This window comes from Pangasianodon hypophthalmus, chromosome 1, assembly GCF_027358585.1.
Source record: "Pangasianodon hypophthalmus isolate fPanHyp1 chromosome 1, fPanHyp1.pri, whole genome shotgun sequence".
NCBI lineage: Eukaryota > Metazoa > Chordata > Actinopteri > Siluriformes > Pangasiidae > Pangasianodon > Pangasianodon hypophthalmus.
The window spans coordinates 13,428,689-13,449,361 of NC_069710.1; the positions used below are offsets into that span (position 1 = coordinate 13,428,689).

General features: G+C 36.3%; 1 protein-coding gene across 3 annotated transcripts in view; it reads left to right on the forward strand.

The window, feature by feature from the left end:
• st18 (ST18 C2H2C-type zinc finger transcription factor) overlaps positions 1-20,673 on the forward strand; it is a 49,778-nt gene that overhangs the window by 17,221 nt on the left and 11,884 nt on the right. For 2 of the 3 annotated variants that reach the window (XM_053236631.1, XM_026926148.3), the window contains exons 6-14: positions 3,868-4,437; positions 6,418-6,552; positions 11,165-11,255; positions 12,540-12,632; positions 12,916-13,124; positions 13,920-14,107; positions 17,158-17,403; positions 19,132-19,244; positions 19,773-19,835. In XM_053236631.1, coding sequence (XP_053092606.1) covers positions 3,868-4,437; positions 6,418-6,552; positions 11,165-11,255; positions 12,540-12,632; positions 12,916-13,124; positions 13,920-14,107; positions 17,158-17,403; positions 19,132-19,244; positions 19,773-19,835 — 1,708 coding nt within the window. The remainder of the gene's footprint in view (positions 1-3,867; positions 4,438-6,417; positions 6,553-11,164; positions 11,256-12,539; positions 12,633-12,915; positions 13,125-13,919; positions 14,108-17,157; positions 17,404-19,131; positions 19,245-19,772; positions 19,836-20,673) is intronic. The other variant, XM_034308702.2, reaches the window with a different exon arrangement.

Below are 20,673 nucleotides of genomic sequence, written 5' to 3' on the forward strand. Positions count from 1 at the left end.
CCTCCTCCTAACCCCCCCTTCCAGTTCTCTGTATATCCATCCATCCATCCGTCCATCCATCCAGACCCCCCCTCCAAAAAAAAAAAACCCCACCCCACTCCATTAATTTCTGCTCAAAGACTACGCTGCTGGGCCGCTGTGTTTGTCTGTCACATCCTCAGATTGAAATTTGGGACAGCTGATCTGTCATGAGATTCCTGGCAAAGCACTTTTTCATTCTGAATCCCTCCTTACCCCCTCCTCCTCCTCCTCCTCCTCCTCCTCCACGCTCTGCTTCCAAACTGGTGTCCGGACAGAAGAACAGCAGTTGTTGGACTGATAAGCCTCGGATCTCTGCTCCACACTGTGTATCCGGATATCTTTTTTGAATCCTGATCACAACCGGGCTATCGCCTGCTCAATTATTCAAGCCGGGAAAAGGAAAAAAAACAAACAAAAAAAACAAACAAAAAAAAGTGCTTACATTTGAGCAAGTGAGGTCTGCTTGAATAATTATGCAAATAGAGAAACTGAGAATAGAAGGCACCAAATTATATTGTGCCTCATTGATAAAAAAAGAAAGCGATCGCACACACTCAAGCCACGAAAACATTTTTGGCAACGGACGCACAAAAATATGAAAAAAAAAGTTGAGATTACATTTTCGAGCGTCGTCCTTTCCCCGAAACAAAAACATTGCCATTTCCTAATGAAACGAATTATGAACATTTTGGCAACAATGCCCGTACTTTTGCGTGCACATTCGCGCTCCCCTATAATCTGCACTTATTTGGTATATTTTTAACGATGTAACCAAGCAACAAACGTAATTGTCCCTTTCGAAAGCTTTTGTTAGGCCATCAAACACGGTGCAAATATACATAATTAGGCATAATGCCTATGCCTCATTATTGGACACATGTGGGTCGTTAAATGGACAACGGAATAGTGCTACAAATTGAGCGGCATCACTGGAAATGGAATTTGGTTTATTTATTAATTTATTATTATTTTATTTGTGTGTCCGCGTGTATAGATTTTTTCTTCTTTTTACAGTCCTACAAAAATAATACAAAATAAATAAAAAGATAATTGAATTTAATAAAAAAAAAAATTCATATTATTTTATTTATATTATATTAATTCAGAAAATTTTTCATATTTTCATAATTAAAAAAAAAACTGATATGTAAAAAGTGTGAAAAATTAAACTCCTAAGATGGAGGGAGCAGAATCTAAATTTCAGGCAAAAAAAAAAAAGAAACAGAGGAAGGAAGGGGGGGAAAAGAGGGTGCGAGTCTTCCATTTGGTGGCGGCATTGTGTGTAAGTGACTTGAGCCAAGCCTCAGATCGCACACTAGCAACGGTAATGGCTATTCTGGAGTACAAACCATTCACCTGTTCCAACACTCCAACCACGCTCGCCTTCCAAGCCCCCACCCCGATTCTTTCTCACTGCTGTGTGTGTGTGAGTGTGTGTGTGTGTGCGCGCACTTTTTGGTGAGCGCTCTGTCTCCATCTGGATGGCAGAGTAGGCCTGGATGCCTGCTCTGCTAATTGTAACTTAGCATAACTGGCTAACTTTGCATCTGTGTTGGACAGGCTTGGTTTATCACACCTCTGTCGTGATTCAGACGAGCCTAAAAAAGGAGGAAAAGAGAGCTGTTAGATTGCCTTAATGGAAATGAAGCACATAAATGATGTGTATTTACTGAATTGCATATTTCCTTATATTTGAGCTAAACCCTAAAATAAAAGCTAGAATGTTGTGGAGCTGTCGTGCCACAGTATTCGCTCTAGTAAAGCTCTAGGCTGGATAAATTGGAAAGCACATTCCCTAATGTTTTTTTTTTTTCCCCCTGAAAATCTGACCACTTCCTTCGAAGCCTTACATGATGATTTGTGGTGGATTAAGTTTAGAGGCTACTATACAACCTGATAAATACTAGTGATACTAGCCTGTAGTGATACTAGCCTGTGGCATTACAAAATCTCCTCCAAAATCAAATCATTTTACTTTTAATATCGATTTAACCTACTGATATCACATTTAGTGCGGTTTGCAGGGTGTAAAGATGCTTATTATTAAGATGATTATTAAAGACGTTTTATGGTCAGCTGTAAGTAAACAGGGCTGACTCAAGCCCAAGCAAGATTTGAGGATAAACAAAATGAAAGTTGTTTTTTTATAATCATGTGAAAATGGAATTTTTAAAATGTATTAATTGCTTGATTATTAGCTTTTATTCATATGCACTCCCTAGACTACTTAAAAAAAGGTCCTATTTTCATACATGGTTCTCCCAAAAGCTAATAGTTAAAAAGTGCAAAAGAATAATTGAAGCAAAATGTGGAGCGAAATCTAAATTTCCAGTTGAAAGTCCACAGGCTCCTGTGCACGCTGTTAAATACTCATGCTAGTCTGGATTAATGCCTCTAGCTGGATCCAGAGATTCTCAAATTTTGCTTATGGCCCCCAAAACACTCGAGCAAGCCCTGCTTCCTTGTTTGTGAAAGGTTTTGTGCTTACGACTGGCCATAAACCATTTCTCTTTGAGTCTACTAAACATTATCACGTGCAGCGTTCTGAATGTTTTCCCCATGTCCACCGTCTCTGGTTTCCTCCCACCTTTAAAAAAACGTCAACAGGAGGACCTGCGACTCTAAATTACCCCTACGTGTGAACAAGTGTGTGAATGTGTGTGATGTTTGATTAGACCCGCATCCCATCCGGGGTGTATTCCCAGCTCGCTCCCAGTATTCCCGGGATCGCCTCCGGATCCACCAGATGAATGAATGATTGTTTAAGGAATCTAATTAAAGGGAATCACTCTGACTTTCATATATAAGAGATACCTGAGCAAGTACTTGATTAACTATTTTATGAAATAGTTATACTATTTTAGGGAAAAAAGAAACATTTTTAGTCTACCTCTATTTTACAATTTATCTTCAAGAAACAGAATTACAAAAATCAATCCAAAACCTAAGGTGAACGTAACCAAAAAAGAAAAGAAAACAAAGCAGATTATTAAAAAGTGTGTTATTATATTATAATAATAATATTATTATAATATAAAAAATATTATATTTTGAGTAAACATTTAGTTTTTACTGTTGTTTCCCATTTTCTCTTTTTTCACTTTGTTAGTCGAAGAAATGCACACACAGTATAGAAGAACATTATATTGTCGTGTAATATGAATTATATTTGACAATCACATGGGCTTTGATTTTTTTTTTTTTTTTTTTATTTTAATCCAAAGCCTTTGTTTTTTTAGTGTTATTAAATCAAAAGTCATTAAGAGTGAAATGTTTTTCTTTTTCTTTTTTTTTTTGTTTCTTGTTTTGTTGTTTCTTCATGTACCTTATAAGAACACATTATAAATCATTTCGTGTCTTGCCCTGCTAAGCTGGTAGTCATATTTGAAAATTCATGTCCGATGTAGTGTTTTTTCCTTGTCTAATAATCCTCTAAGTCAGTATACGAAATCTAAGGAACACAAAAACAATCTTGGAGTCGTGTACATCTTAACCGAGCAATCTATCTGCAGATTACTTCAGGGAGATTTCAGGAAAGGAAGTTTATAAAAAAAAAAAAAAATGAAGAATATGTTCCACGTTCATTTCTTCTACTGCTTTGAAAACGTTAATTGATATCCCTGTGGATGTCCTGACAGCTCGGTTAAAAGGGCTTTGCCTGTTGTTTCTGCATGTTCACATACATTTGGTTGATCTTGTAAGGCTCCTTGATTAGGCAGAGACGGTTTTGACTGAGAGTTAGTAGTACTGTGTATATAGTGTGAAGTTATATATTTTGGTAATTGCATTTTGAAACATTTCCATGATGCCTAACTTTCAATAACGGTTCTTCCTTTTTGTTTTCAGACGACGACCTTGACTGCCTTGACTACAGAGACAAATCTCATGGCTCACTGTCGTGGTCTGAACGCACCAGCCTGAGTTCTCCCGAACCTTCCCAGAACGAATGTGATGAGAAATGGCTTGATAAAGACCTTTGTGAAAAAAGCCCAGAAAAAGATACGGACCGAGAGGAATGTGGATGGATTAGTCCTCGCCCTCTGACCGTGCCCAGTGCCACCTGCCCGAGCCCTAACTCCACTGATGAAGCCCGGCCCGAGAAACACTTTGGACTTCAGCTCCCCATGTATGTAAGTCACGCTGCCAGTGGGCTCCTGATAGATGATTTTGCCTACTCGAGGGAGGTTAGTGACAATGAGGATGAGGCCCAGGTGCCCAAGCTGGACGACCCGTTTGGAGGCTGGGCCCTGGGCATGGGCATGGAGCGGGCACGGCTCAACCTGGGCCTCCTGGAGCAGGCCATGCACAGGCAGCTCCTCCACGGTGCCTACAGGGAAATGGACCGCTTCCTGTTGGAACGGGTCAACCAAGAACGGAGACAAATGGACGCTCGCGCTGTCTACCATAACAGTAAAGGTAATACTACTGCTAGAACTACTGCTACTATTATTAGCATTTATACTACTACGACTTCTTCTACTACTACTACTTCTGATAATAAAAATAATACTGTTACTACTAATATTAATGCTACTACTACAAACAATAATGATATGTATAGTACTATGCTTAATAATTATTTCAATATTATTACTAGTAATGGTACTACTACTGCTCTAATAATGCTACTACAAAAGTACCATGAATAATACTACTATTATGAATAATGATTAAAATACTACTACTAGTACTGCTACTACTACAGATAACAATACTACTACTACTACTACCATTGTTAATGTTAATACTATTATGAATAACAATATTGCTACTACTATGAATAATAATACTACTACTAGTAGTACTGCTAATGCTATTACTACTACGAATAATAAGACTACAACTACTAACACTACTGCTACTAAACATAACTACACTACTACTGGTACTACTACTACTATGATTATTAATGTTAATACTATTATGAATAATAATACTGCTACTACTGACAGTGCTACTACAACTACAATAACAATTCTACTACTACTATGATTATTAATGTTAATACTACTATGAATAACAATACTGCTGCTACTACTATGATTATTAATGTTAATACTATTATGAATAACAACACTGCTACTACAACTACAATAACAATTCTACTACTATGATTATTAATGTTAATACTATTATGAATAACAACACTGCTACTACAACTACAATAACAATTCTACTACTACTATGATTATTAATGTTAATACTATTATGAATAACAATACTGCTACTACTGACAGTACTGCTACTATTACTACTACAAATAACAATACTACTACTAACAGTACTACTAGTACTACTACTATGAATACTACTAGACCAGTAGTAGTATTATTAATGTTAGTTAGTAGTATTATAAACTACTAACAATACTACTAAAATAATAATAATAATAATAATAATAATAATAATAATTCTACTCCTATTATGAATAATAATTAAATTACAACAACTACTACTACAAATAATAATTCTACTATGAATAATAATTATGCTACTATTACTACTACTAGTAATAATAATTGTAATATAGTACTTTCAGTGTATTTACAATCTAAGTCAAAGGCTGTGATATATGACTGTATATAACTTCGGTACCATTAGGGCTTTACTGACTAACAACACTCTTGCATATTTGTTGTATTGTGCTGGACTTAAATCCAGTTTCTTTAGCCAGTTATAAATATAAAACACATTATGAGACAGTGGCATTAGGCTCTCGTCCCCACAGAGGAACCCAGACAGAGTTGAAGTAGAACGCAGCACTGTGTTGTGTATTCATTTAGTCATGAATTTATTTTCTTCAAAACAGGGTGGTAAATTTTAAGTACCACATCCCCGAGTTTATTTGTAATCTCATTCATTTTGCTGGGCTTCTGGTTGAAAGGATAATTTAACACAGCACAGACTGCAAACTGCATCCTGTCTCTGGATGCTAATGAACTATACTCATACAGTGGATCTGACTTCATCCTATCCTTTATCCCATGTGTGGCTTATCTGCAGAAACAACCACCAGTATAGGGACAAAGAAGAGGGATATGGGGAAGGACAGAAAGAGTTTGGACCCTGAGGGATAGATGATCCCACTTAAATCGCTTAAATAAACACATTTTGGAAATAAGTGGAATCAACTTTGATAGGTATCAAGTAGACATTTAACCCTGTGTGTAAGTCGTAAATCCCCCCAAAGTGCCTCTGATTCACAAGTGCTGTTTAATCCCGAAAGTAAAAAAGTAACATTCAAGATCTGAATCATAGCTAATGTCAGATTAACACTTTGATTCCAACCCAACATATGGCTATATATATATATATATATATATATATATATATATATAAAAACATATATAGATTGGATTGCGATAGATATTTTTGTGAATTTGTGTTGTTCCATAGACTCGCTAAGAACAGATAAGAAAGACGTTAAGTGTCCGACCCCAGGGTGTGATGGGACGGGTCATGTGACCGGATTGTACCCACACCACAGAAGTTTGTCGGGATGTCCCCACAAAGTCCGAGTGCCTCCTGAAAGTGAGTTATTCTGTCATTTTTTTAGGACTTCTACTCTAAATGAACCAAATCTCATTAACATAATTTCACTGGAATTATGTTATGCACCATGGCTATTAGCTAAGCAAGGTGTGATCAAGTTTTCTATCAGATCTAACGTCAATGTTAAATGGCAAACTCTGAAATTTTCTACAAGTAAAATTATAGTTATAACTTATAGTGTGGATAAAAAAAAAATGATACCACAGAACTGTTGAGTTCTCAGTTTTGATTGGCCAGAAGGTGTTGATTAATTTTCTATGACATCTCATTCTTTTGCAATGGCAAATTTCTGAGGTATAAAAGAAATAAAACACTTTGCTGTAGGAAATTAATCAACATTCGATGTCAGTGCTGTTGATTATATTCTATTATATTTCTATTACTTGTCTTAAAAACTAATTTTAAATCACTTTAACAAAAGATCAGGATAGAGAAGTTTGTGCTTTGAGGTTTCTCTGTAACCTGACAAGCTGCATTTTTTAAATAAATGGATAAAAGGTATGATGTCTTTCCTTCATGAAAAAACTATATAAGCATTGGCAAATCGCTGTGGTCTAAAAGGAATAAAACACTTTGGTACATACTGTTGTGTTATTGGAAAATATTCAACTTCAGGGTGGCAACAGGAACTCTGCTTCATCACACCACCCCATCACTGATTATTTTCCTACACAAGCATGTTTTTTTTTCCCTTACCTATAATATACACACCAAAACTACCACTGATTTGAATAATGTGCATTTACCTGTAGACTGTATTATGTACCACGGTAAATTCAGTGTAGATTTAATCAAGCACATTTCCAGAAGGCACGCAGAACGCGTTTGTCATTTCACAAGTTCTGCTCTGAAGTTTGTCTACTGCTTTTGATTTACTGTGGTATGCAAATCAGCATCATGGTGTGGAAACACTTATTTTTTCACGCACTGCCTTTTTTTTTTTCTTGCCATTTGAAAGCAACACAAACATTCACCATTAAACAGGGAAGCAACAAAAGGAACAGCAAATGTAATTAAGGGCTTTCAGTATGAAAGCATGAAGTCGTAGAGCTGCAGCAGTCTTCCGCAAATCAAAGGACTAGAGCGGATGTAGCGTTTAGAAATAAATGGACAGACATGTCCTCCAAACTAAATGAAAAAATGTGTACAAAAGGGAAAAGTTATTAGGGATACAGGACTCCCTCGGTATCCAACAGCCAGTGTTATTTTTTTTTTATTTTTTTATTTTTTTTTTTTTTAACAGCTGTAGTCTGTTTCCTTGTTGATATTTGAAACAGAGATTTATTTCCAGCAGCATGAAGGAAGCAAAAACATTAAGTGTGAAGTTTGTTGCTGTTAATAGGATCAACTATAATCTGTGTCTTAGTTCTCATGAAGGAACAGAGTTAATTGACTAAATGCAATTTTCACTTCACTGCCCAGTTTAAAAACAATCCCGAATTCTACCTAGAATTATAATATATTCAGGGAGTATCCTACTCCAGCTATCTTTACATGCATATGTTCAATAAATACGCTGTTGGATTCTCAAATCTGATTGATCAGAAGTTACTGATTTCTAAAAATATGATTTGACTTTGTTTTTTCAAAAAACCTGTGTAATTGTGTGATATTGTGAAGTTTATTTAGCGTTTATGGAAGGAGTCTCCAGTTTTAGTGCTTTGTAACAGTCAGAGCTTTAACTTCCAGACAGAGGAGTTCACGCTTTGGGGCTTCTCAGTAACATGACAAGCTGCATTTTTTCGCTTTATTAACCCCAAAAGAGAGAGATAAAAAGAGAGGCTCATGAGGGAACGACTGTTTATAGCTGCTGTAACGCAAGTGAGAACAGGAACTAACTTGTTTAACAGACATTCTACAAAATTAAACGTAAATATAAATGGATAAAAAGTATGCCACACCATTCTTTAATAAATACAAATTTCTAATTGTTGGCATATTGCTGTGGTATAAAAGGAACACTTCAGGACGTGCAGTTATAGGAAAATATTCAACTCTGGGGTGGTAACAGTAACTCCATTTCACAGATTATTTTCCTCTTACGGCATGCCATGCCATCTCTTATTCCTTATATGTTAAAGGCACAAGGGTTAAAGCTTTGTTTTATTGTACTGATTCCACAATCATAGCTGAGAACAGGGATGGGGTCAAAGATACGGATATCAAGACAGTGCAGAGATTCAGCATGAGAAAACAGGCAAAAGTTCAATAAGTAATGTAAACAGAATGATGTAAATATCATTACTGACCACGCAAACACTGTGCTCTGTAGCTACAGCCTCATTGTTGCAAATTCTCACAAGTTTAAATGAAGTATACTGTGCAGAGAAAACAGCAGTGTGTGATTTGAATAGATTTCTTTGGTGCGTTACTCTGCAACTGAAAATTTACATGGCACTTAAAGCCTTTTTTTTTAGACTGAGTATATGTTTTTTAGATACTTGCTGATTACATTATCAATACTGCTACAGAAATGAGTAATCGGCGTCATGGAAATGATCAGCGGCATCATGGAACATTTAGATCTGTTTATGTTGGTTGCTGTTATGTGCCATAAACTCCTCATGCTGAGTTTTATGTTCAAGATGTTATGGCATTTAAATAGAGAGCGTGAGGATGGTCGACCTGAGTGCACACTGCAGTATCACTAATCATGAATTGCGCCTTGTCTCATGAGTAAAGCGTAGACCTGAAGCTTGTGTCTCAGTGCTCGCAGACCTGAACTGCTCTCACACTCATTGGTTTCTCTATCATTACTTAACAGACCACGATGGATGGGGCACCATTTTTCCCATGTAAGTTCAGCTCATATCACTGAGCGGCTGTGGATTTCCCTCTTTTTTTTTTCTTGTTTTAATTGAAAGTGAACCTGTTCCGTGGCAAAAAATGCTTCAGAAAAGCTTTCGGTGTGAATTGGTCTTGATGCACACTGAGACAATGGCACGGTCATGGAAAGTGTGATGCGCAGAGGAGAGGGCGAGATTATAACAAGTACAAATAACTGGCTGGATGACAATTAACAATATAACAGGTTTAGTGAGTGGAGTAATTAATTAGTGTTGCTGGACACTTTATGGACTTGCATGAACTGGTTAACATTTCACAATCAAGTATTCTTATTTGTAATGGATAAAGGAATTTACATTCTGTATTTAGTTAGTAGTTTGGTAAAGAAGCCTATTTATTTTGAAGTGGGGTGATATTAATAACAGGCAAATTTGTTTAAAGTCAGGAAAATTGTGTTTGTGCTAAGTAGGAGTCCCTAGAGGTGGTAATACAAGCACAATTTTAGTTGCAACTGGGGCAAGCGGGAAAAAAGGCTTACACTCAACCAAATCGGCAACGTGCTGGCATTATACCAGCAAATTACCTTGATGATAAGTGCAGGTTTGTTTTAATGCTCCTGTTCACAGTATGTTTTAGCACAAACTCACCAAACAATGTTTGATCCTCTAACTACACTGCCTCCATCCAAATGCTATAGCAATAAAGAGCTGTATATTCAAATAACCTCTACAATATTGTTTACTTTGGTCATTCTGGCATGACATAGAGGGGAAATAATGTTAATGCTAGCTAGCAGAAATACCTCTTGATTGGAATAACCACTGGTTGTGACACCTGGTCTAAATTCCCAGCAGGACCATAGGTAACCATTTAGTTAGCAAAGGTACCGCAAGTAAACAACACAACAGCTCATCTATAGCTTGTCGTACCTTTAGCGTCTTTAAGAATGCCGCTTTAAAACGAACCTGCATAGTTAGCATCACTCTGTGCTTTATGCTTTAATGACTTAAGCTTAAACGACTGAACAAGTAAGAAATAAAACACTTCAGGATGTGCAGTTATAGGAAAATAATCAACAATTGGGTGGTGATGCAGCCCAATGCGAATCGTAGTTACTGTTACCACTTCAAAGTTTATTATTTAACTATAAGAGCATGTATTGAAGTATTTTATTCCTCTTATATCACAGCACTTTGGCAACGAGTACAGTTGTGTAATTATTAAACAATACAATACATGCTATGTTTATCAGTTTTTAGTTCTGTTTAATGTTGTAGAACATCCATTAGACCAGTTAGTTCCTGTTATAACTTGTTATAGCAACTAGAAACAGTCCTTCCATCATTCCCTCCCTCTCTCTAGAAGTTAATAGGACAAATGATGTAATGTTAACCACTCTATCTTGAAGATTTTCCTGTGTTGGAAAACATAAAGTTACAGTTACAAAGCTCTGACACTGGAGACTCCTTCCAAAAATTCTTGGAGAAAATTTCACCGTATATTTAATCAGTTTATGTGGAACGTCCCTGTATAAATCACGAATGAAACAATAACATGTTAGAAAGAGTCCATTAATATAAACCTTGCAGATACAACTACTGTCAGAGCTGCTGCTATGGCAGGGTGGCTACTATGAATTACAAAGACCCTTTTTATTTAACAGTTTTGTTGTGTCGTTAGTGCTATCTTTGTGTCCTTATAACTGGATGGTCCTTAATCATCTATCATTTAATTCTTTGTGGTTTTTGTATCTTTAAGCATCAAATTTGTTCATATAAACTGACATACTTCATTCATTCCATAGTTCTAGCCATGCATGAAAATGTGTTGAAGTGCCCGACCCCAGGATGCACTGGAAGAGGTCATGTCAATAGTAACCGCAGCACTCATCGGAGGTATGCAGAAACAAATGATACGCATGTCTTTTAAAAAAAAAATTATATATCTATTTATTAAGCTGTAATAGCTATATTTGATAAAGTCCTAGCTAGAGTACAGTGGCACAGCTACATTATTAGGTTTGGGGAATAAAAATTTTGGATAACAATATTTTTCGCCTTCATGTTTAATTATCTTAGGCTGGTGTGTAACGTAAGATGCAGACATACCAACACTGCTACAAGAAAATCCTAGCAGGCAGAGGAAAGAAAACCTGAATTTGACCACAAATTCCCTTAGCATATGTTGCTGGAAGAGACAGCTAAATCTCACCAGATGTGCACCAAGCACCGTTAAGAAAACAACAAGGCAAAGTCCAGTGTGACGCTACTCAATAATTAGCAACTACTTCATTTTTCCCACCAAAGAGGCTGCAGTCCCGCCCACTTGTTTTCTATTGGCTCACAAAACAAGGGTTCATGAATTCTCAGGATGAAGTTCACCCAGACCTAGATAAAATTGTTGCAAAGTGAAAATAAGCGCTACCAGAAGCAAATGCACAACTTTCTCGTCCTTTCCTCTTGGTTAACTGGAATTGGTTAACTGGTGGGTTGATTTTATTTGTGTTTGGTCTGAACGCTGCTTTAACTGAAAAAGCAGAAAAGCATCATTTAAGTTCGTCATAATTGTAAGTGATACAGCTAAACAGGCACCTCTGAAGATGTTGACAATAGTGGAACTGCAACTTTTGATCAAACGTTAGCCTTTCCTGGTACTGCTTCCATAAAATTTACAACTTTACCGTAGCCCAGCCCATCAAGCTAGCTCTTTGCTTCCAGTAATTTTGGTTGAGCTGCCATAAACACTTAAACTAATTGGCTTTTTGTTTCCAGAGAAGTTTTTCAATTGGTTAATGTGGCCAGACCTGAAGTTTTTATCTGCTGAATTACAAAGATGTCTATCAGAAAAAAACAAGGTATCAGAATGCAAAGATACTTTAGGTAAAGTGTGCTTAAACATCTTTTACAGCAGCTTTAAAAGAATCACATATCTAAATTTGCATGTTACTATAAATAACTTTACTATGGTTATCCGTTAATATTAAAAGTAATGAGTAAACATTATTAACATATTTGGGTGAAATCCGACCAAAGGCTGGGAAATAAAACATGAACATGACAAACATCCGTGTATGTTTATAGCCAGATCCAGTCTTATTGTGAGACCTGATTACATTTAATGTGTATTAACGTCTTAATAAAAAATTAATAGATTCATTAAAGTATGCGTTATTGCCGTAGCTTGTCCGGCTGCCCAATTGCTGCGGCAGAGAAAGGTTCTAAACCCCAAGATGACCTGTCCAAGTGTAGACAACCTTCAGACAAGATGGCAAGGTAAGACAACTTAAGATAATTTTTCTCCAAATAAATTTTAATTGGTATAATTATTTATAGTAACATCAGAAATCACGAGCAACATCAGATCATGATATATACTAGCGGAAGGGTAAATTCCAGACTGCATGCTTTGTTGTTGTTTTAAAGGCTTCCCTCAAAACACTCAAATTAGTTACCTGAAATGATCATTTGTTTATGGTTGAATAAACGACTGCAGGTTTGTACTTTGTTAATACTCGCGTCCAACACGAGTGTGTTTCTTTCCTTCTCTCCTCTCCAGACCTTTGGTTCAGATGAAGAAGTTTGACTTCGGGCAGCTCGCCTACCAGTTTGCCCATCCTATGACCGCCTTGCAGGCTGGCATGGCCAAAGATATGGACAAGTACAGCAAGGGCCATTTCGACTACGCCAGTTTTGACGCTCAGGTGTTCGGCAAGCAGACCCAGATGGTCTCCGATCAGAACCAAGAGGCCTCGCACCTCCATGACTGTGAGTTAGCAGAGGAACTGATGATGATTGTTATAGTTGTGTAAGTAATAAAACACCTGGGGCTGTGTCGTTTTAGTAAAATAATCAAGAACTGATGTGGTTACTGTTACCTCTCCGAGGTTGAATTTCCTGCATCAGGAAATTGTTACATCCTGAAGTGTTTTGTTTCTTTTATTACACAGCAATTTGCCAACAATTACAATTTTTATGTATTAAAGAATGACATCCTAATTTTTAATCCACGCTACTAGTTAGTTCCTGTTCTCACGTACATTATAGCAGCTATATTTTCCTCTCTTTTGAAGTTAATAAGCCAAAAAACCTAGCTTGTCATGTTACTTTGAAACTGCAACGCATAAACTCCTCTGTCCTGAACATGTTGGAAAACCTAAAGTGACAACTTTACGTCCTTCCATGTTAAACGTTAAACTTCTTACAGAAAATTTCACCATATCAGCAATCACTCATATCTTTGAAGCCATTTATCTGGAGTGTCCAGTGTACGAGTCCCTGCGTTGTTACTATGGAAACAGCCAGAAGTACGGTCAGAGCCACTGTTATAGAAAATGAATCAACACCTTCTGACCAATCAGAATTAATCAGTCAATAGAGCTGTGTTTTAAATATATTTATTATTATAGAGATGACTATTTCTGTACTATAAATAAACAAATGGCCTAATAAATAAACATAATCCATAATTCAGCCAAAGAACTGTGTTATGGGAGCTCATGATTAATTAATTTTCATTTCTGAACACGATCTAATGCACGTGTTTTTGTGCCTCTCCCACAGCCTCCCCACAATTCCCCTGTTTCCTGGCTGCAGGCGGTCGTGTGGTGAAACCCGGTGGGCAGAGCCCAAGCCGACCCCAAGCCCCGGGTAGCGTTCTTCAGTCAGGTACGGCGTCCACCGCCATCCTCAACCTCTCTACCCGTTACCGGGACAACAGTGATGCCCGACCACTGGCATCGTTCACAAAGGTAATCAAATTAGAGCACTCGCTTGTGGGGGAGAGGTATTTAATGTGGCTATTCTGTAGCAACTGTGATTTGTGTATGAAAAAGGTGGGAGAGAACATCAAAAGACACTTTTTTGGCACAGAGAACTGTGTGTGTCTCTGGTGGCAGAACAACAAGAGAGTTTTTTTTCCTCTCTTTTTTTTTTCCTCCCCTCCATGCCCCTAAAGCTTTAATGTACACAAAGGAGAATTTGTGTAATCACATCAAAAGGAGTTGGGGAGAATACAATCAGGCTTCTTTCTCGATTACAATTAGAAGGCTTTTTTGTTAAACATGTGGTGAGGCATTTGATTTATACTTTTATGCTAATGCCGGGGTTCTCCTGGCTCCTGTAGGAAAGTGTGCGTGCGGATTTTTTGTTGTTGTTGTTGTTGTTCTCTTTCAGCTGCAGATGGTGGACGATATTTTGTTAAGTAAAATGTTAAACGGGATCAGCGCTTAGCATCCCTTTTTAACAAACTTGGATTAAACCAATCACTGTTTAGATTTTAAATTAAATAACAGAAGACTACATGAGCTGTTATGCCTCCCTCAGGATAAACCAAAGAGGACATCCTCTTAAACATCAATACATCATAAGGTCCAGCATGATAAGCTTAACGTATATTTTTTATTCTTACAGATCATGTTGTATCTGAGCAAATAATTCTACTCATAAGAATTTGTGTGTTGAAAAAAAAAAAAGGTGGACATAGTGAGCACATTCTGTAAATAAAAGCTTTTGTTTTTTGATAATGCTTGTGTTTCTCCTACGATGCTGAACTTATGGGACGCCCTGAATAAAAAAAAAAAAAAAAAAAAAAACAAACAGGCAGAAGAGTATCATAATAATATTAGAAGCACAAAATGCAAATTCAGCTAGTAGATACGAACAAGACGTTGCAAGACTGTCGCGCCATCGTTACACTGCCTTGGAATTTGTAAAGGAGTATAATTCAATTCAGTTTTATTTAGTATGCAAATAGAGATGGTCACAAAGCAGTTTTACAGAAATCCAGATGTAGATGTAGATTTAGATCCTTAATAAGCAGGTCAGAGGCAAGGAAGAAGCCTTGAGAGGAACCAGAGTCAAAAGGAAACCCGTCCTCTTCTGTAGTAGATTGTGAATAAGAGTCCTAGGATGAGTCTTTCTGATTACAGCAGCAGCTCTTAGGTACAGGTCTACAGCGTCCAGGGGAGAAGGAATGGTTGTAGGATCTGTTTTTTGGGAAGTACATATCCATGTAGGAATAAGAACAGAGACACGAGTATGAAAAACGTAGTGAAGTTCTGATGAAGTGTAATCGGTTATAAAATGCATCCTCAGCCATCATTAACAGCGAGTGCAGCGAGTTAAAGCTTGGCACTAAGAGGAACTAGAGGAGGTGTGGTGTGAAATGATTTAGACACCTACACAGCAAGCGGACCATGTTCAGTGGGCAGAGAGAGAGAGAGAGAGAGAGAGAGAGAGAGAGAGAGAGAGAGAGAGCAGGTACTGTACAAAGCGAGCGCATGAATAAAACAGTGTTAGCTGCTCCGTCATCTGTGGACGTCTGCCTCCAAGTGTCTGTATGCATTTTAAGTATGTCGGCTGGTGGCGTTTCGGGCCAAGTGGATCCTTCCATCCAAACACCGTACACTTTCTTTAACCGTGTGCCGTTTCAGCAAAGCGCCAGAGAGCGAAGATGTGTGTGCTGATTTGCCAGTTTATTAGGTGTACCGATTTAATCAATCAATGACTACTAATAAATGTTTTTCGTTTTCCTTTTATTTACTAAATGAATGCTAATTTGTTATTTCTTTTACAATTAATTAATGTCTAAAAACTCCCTCCTCCCTCTCCACTCACAACATCAACTGATAGCTGCAGAGAAGAAAACTTACCACATTAAGCAACGGTTAAGCCTTTTAACTTCTGTAAATGACTCACAAGCTTCATGTGCAGCTCCCGTCTTGCTCGTTTGTCATAAAAAAAAAGAAAAAGACAAAAAAATTGTCATTAGAAAGAAAAGACTGTACAACTGTCTCTAAAGGGGAGCAAGGAAAGAAAGAAAGAAAGAAAGAAAGAAAGAGTTAATTAATTAATTCTGGATTTTTTTTTTTAAAGGGGCTATTTGGATATTTGTAAATAAATAAATAAATAAATAAATAAACAAACAAACAAATAAATTATTCATTGTAAAAATAAAAAAACATTACAGCTGTTTCTAAAAAAGGAGGAGCATAAATAAATAAATAAATAAAATACAGGGAAGCAAAAATAATCTAATTAAATCTTTAATCTAAATTTCATTAATTGAAAATCTCATTAGCATTGTAGCCACCTACTTACACCGATTTTTTTTTCTTACAATTATAATTATTTCCCTTCTTAAATAGATATCATTGTGTTTCACTGAACTCCGATGTTTTTATTGATTTATTGAATGTGATTTCATGGGGAAAAAAATTCTTACAAATTCAGACAAGTGTAAAATGTAAAAGGTATAAAGAGTAACCCTGCTCTAACCAACATAACCTCTTCATATGAACTGAGTCACGCAAATTACGTCACACGCCGATTATAGATGACGTTTCTATTTCAATGACAATTATTTGACAAATATTGGCATTGAGGGTGATACAATTTTTTTTAAAATACTGATTTGATTTGACGTCAGTTACACTGATGTCTTTCTCTCACTCACACTCAAATGCACACACACAAACACAAGGCCTGGGCAATATAATATCTAGACAATATCGCTATCATGATAAATTGTGACAATACACTTTTCTAAGATATCAAAATATCTTTATGATTTTTTTTTACTCTTAAATAACACTCATATCTGAAAGCAGCTGATCAGATGTTAAAGTTTTGTACTGTTTTCAATCTTAAAATTGTAAAATGGTTATCTTTTTAATTTTTTTCCCCAAATACACCCCCCCAGAAATGTGTACCAGAATTGACTCTTATTTTAGCTTTGACTTATTTAGTGGCAATTCATCATCAGCATTCACCTCAAACCTGTGATGTGTGCCTCTTTCAGGACTCTGTGATTGAAGTAGATGAGAATGGTACTCTGGACCTGAGCATGAAGAAGAAGAAGGAGAAGACCATGGACTCGCCGGTCATGCCTGCGCTGGGAGAAGCCGTGTTCACTCCTCCTGAGCCCTCTCTGGCCAAAGTGGGAGGCCTCCAAATTTCCACGGCCTTCTTCCGAGCTGTGTACGAGCAGGAGGGCTGGGACACGCCCCTGAATTTCAGCAAAGCACCGCTTCAGCAAGACAAAGACGTATGATGATAATTACATGGCTTTCTGAATGCATGTTAAAATCATCTGTGGAAAACTGACAGGTCTTTAAAATACTTTTTAAACTACAAATAAGAACGCTTATGTAACGCTTTACGTTAAATTTTCCTCAACTAACATTATTTCCTGCACTGATTCTCGATTCTGAGTGGCCAATAACTGTTAATGCGGTGAAATTTTCTGTGAGGAGACTTTTATTTAGCATTTATGGAAGGAGTCTCCAGTGTCAGCGCTTTGAAACAGTCAGAAGTAAAGCTGTAACTTTCCCCCATCTTCAGGACAGAGGAGTTTTTCGCTTTGTTCTTTCTCTGTAACATGATACGCTACACTTTAAACTTTAAGAGAAAGAAAAAAGAGGCTGTACCACAAAAAGAGAGATGTACTACAACATTAAAGGTAACTATAAACAGATAAAAATAAATAAGAAATCATTGGAACTGGCAAATAGCTATGGGATAAGAGGAATAAAGCACGTCAGGTCGTGTTGTTATTAGAAAATCATCAACTTGAAGGTGGTAAGAGTAACTCCAGTTCATCACACCACGCCCTCCTTGATTATTTTCCTAAAACAGCATGGCTCAGAGTGTTTTATTCCTTATGTAACTTACTGAGCTTTGGTTTCTACTTGTAAATATTAAAACTTGTGTTCCGCTTGTCAGTTATTCATGTTTGAACAACACTGTGCACTTAATCTGATTAATGGATATGGTATTAATAGAAATGACAGTGACTTTTTGTTACTGATGTTAATATATTAATGCTGAAATTTATGGCATGTTCATGTTAACTATTGTCAGTTAAAACATCATTAATGCTACTTTGTTTGCCCGGTTGCCATTTATGAGCACTTGGATATATGTATGACCTATAAATTACATATTATTAAGATTGCTTTATGAAGTTCTTACAAAAGGAATCTTAAATTTAAAAAAAAAACTGAAAATTGTTTTTCTTGTCACTGATTTACAATTTTATGATTTAAAAATTATATGAGAATTACATTAAACTGTATCTTGTCACAGAGACATGATTGCAAATTTAGTATTAAAAAAAATATATGTCTTTTTCCTTTTTTGTTTATAAACAAGCACTCGGCTGTAATTTGTAATTTTATTTATTCGCTATTTGATTTTTCAAGACAGAAGTTAGCTATACTATAAACAGCAGAATTTCTTTTTTCTTTTTGATATTTATTGGTTTAGTTTTTTTTAATAAAATCTCTAAAAAGTAGGCATAGACTTCGTAGGGTTAAAGTACATCATTACTGACTAGGCTTTAAACCCATTAGACCTACTGTACTGATTGTATTTTCCAAAAATTGACTCCAAAACTAAACTCTTGCGCAGGACGTCAAGCAATATTGGTCATTTGGAGATTCCCAAAATGCTGACTGTTCTGCAACTTTTCGGCACTGACAAGCCAGACCAATCCAAACCATTCGTATAGCTGTCAGTTATCTGTCCAATTCCTCTCCTGACATCTGGCCCTTAAAGATATCTTAAACATGTAATATAGAAGGCAGTTCCAAAGCTTTTGGCTTACCATAAATTCTACATGAGATTAAGAGAGAGTTCAGATGGATTTATATATACAGTGTAGCAATCGCTGTAATACTTAAGCAGCATGGCTTGGATCAGAACAGCTGGTGTGCTTACATTACACTACGGTTTGATGTCATTTTCCTTTGGGTAATAATTCTGCATCTTGTAGATGGAGCAGCTGGATAGGATGTCACTCGAGGATAAAGTCTTTGCCGGAGATGCAAGCATGACCAGCGCCAAGAACAAGATGCTCATACGAGACACCAAGAAAGAACTGATGAGGTACGACAACGTACCAAAAACACATGGAGTGATTTAAAAACAGGGTCATCTCTTTTACTTCCACAGATAGCATGGATTTTAAAATATCTGTCAGTACTTACACTTTGCATAATGATTTACAATTAATCAGAGCAGTTCAGGCTTAAGAGCTTTGATTCATTCACTTGGAACCTTAACCAGTGAGCCACCACTTCCACAAAAGTGAATACTTACATAAATAGACAAAAAAAAAGAAAAAAAAAAGATGCGCTATATATTTTATATGTGTAATATTTTAATTAAATGTTTATTTTTAAGTTTTCACCTTGTTACTGTTGGATCAAAATGATGTCATAAAATGTCAATTTTAGATTTTTATTAAAATTAAATTATTTATATTTTGTTTAATTTTTAATAATTGAGCTGTGTAAGTTTAATTTTTAAACAGTATCATTTTCTTAAAAAAAAAAAAAAAAAAAAAAGAATTCATTCATTTCAATCTGAACACCTCTAACACACATTCTGTCTAACACACATTCTGCATGACAGCTGTCCAACACCTGGTTGTGATGGGAGCGGCCATGTGACAGGAAATTATGCATCGCACAGAAGGTAAGAGAAAATACTCACTCGAGTGTCAGCAGAAACAATTTCCTTACACGCCTGGCTACACGTATTAATTTATAATCACAATGCATTGTTAAATGAGCTCAATGAAGTTGAATCACCAACAGGAACACCTAATGCGCATGTGATTCACCAAATGTGATTCATATGATTCACTTAATGTGATTCATCCTTTCACCAAATGTGATTCCCCTGATTCACCAAATTTGATTAAACAATTTATTTAATGCAATTCATCCAACTTACTTAACGCAATTCATCTGAATCACCTAATGTGAGTCAAACAATTCATTTAATGCGATTCATCCGATTCACCCTAATGTGATTCAAGCGATTCAACTAATGTGATTCATCTGATTCACCCTGTGATTCAAGCAGTTCTCCTAATGTGACTCATCTGATTCACCAAATGTGGTGGTAAACAATTCATCTAATGCAATTCATCCAATTCATCTAATGTGATTCAAATGATATATGATTCATCTGATTCACCTAATGCAATTCATCAGATTACCTAATGTGATTCACCCGATTTACCGAATATGACTCATCCAATTCACCTAACGTGATTCATCTTCCTGATGCATAAATTTCTCTCATTTTCTGTTCAGCACTTAAAGCGCAAACTCTGTTCTGATACGCCTACATACTTGTACTTTTTGTAATGTATCTTTACAAGTTTCCAGCATTGTATCTGTATTCATATTCATTTTGGATGCATTATGGAGCCTTTAATCACACTGTTTCATTAATATGCTTATAATAATTAATAATATACATTTGTACATTCAAATAAAGTTCCAAATATATATAAAAGCAATAT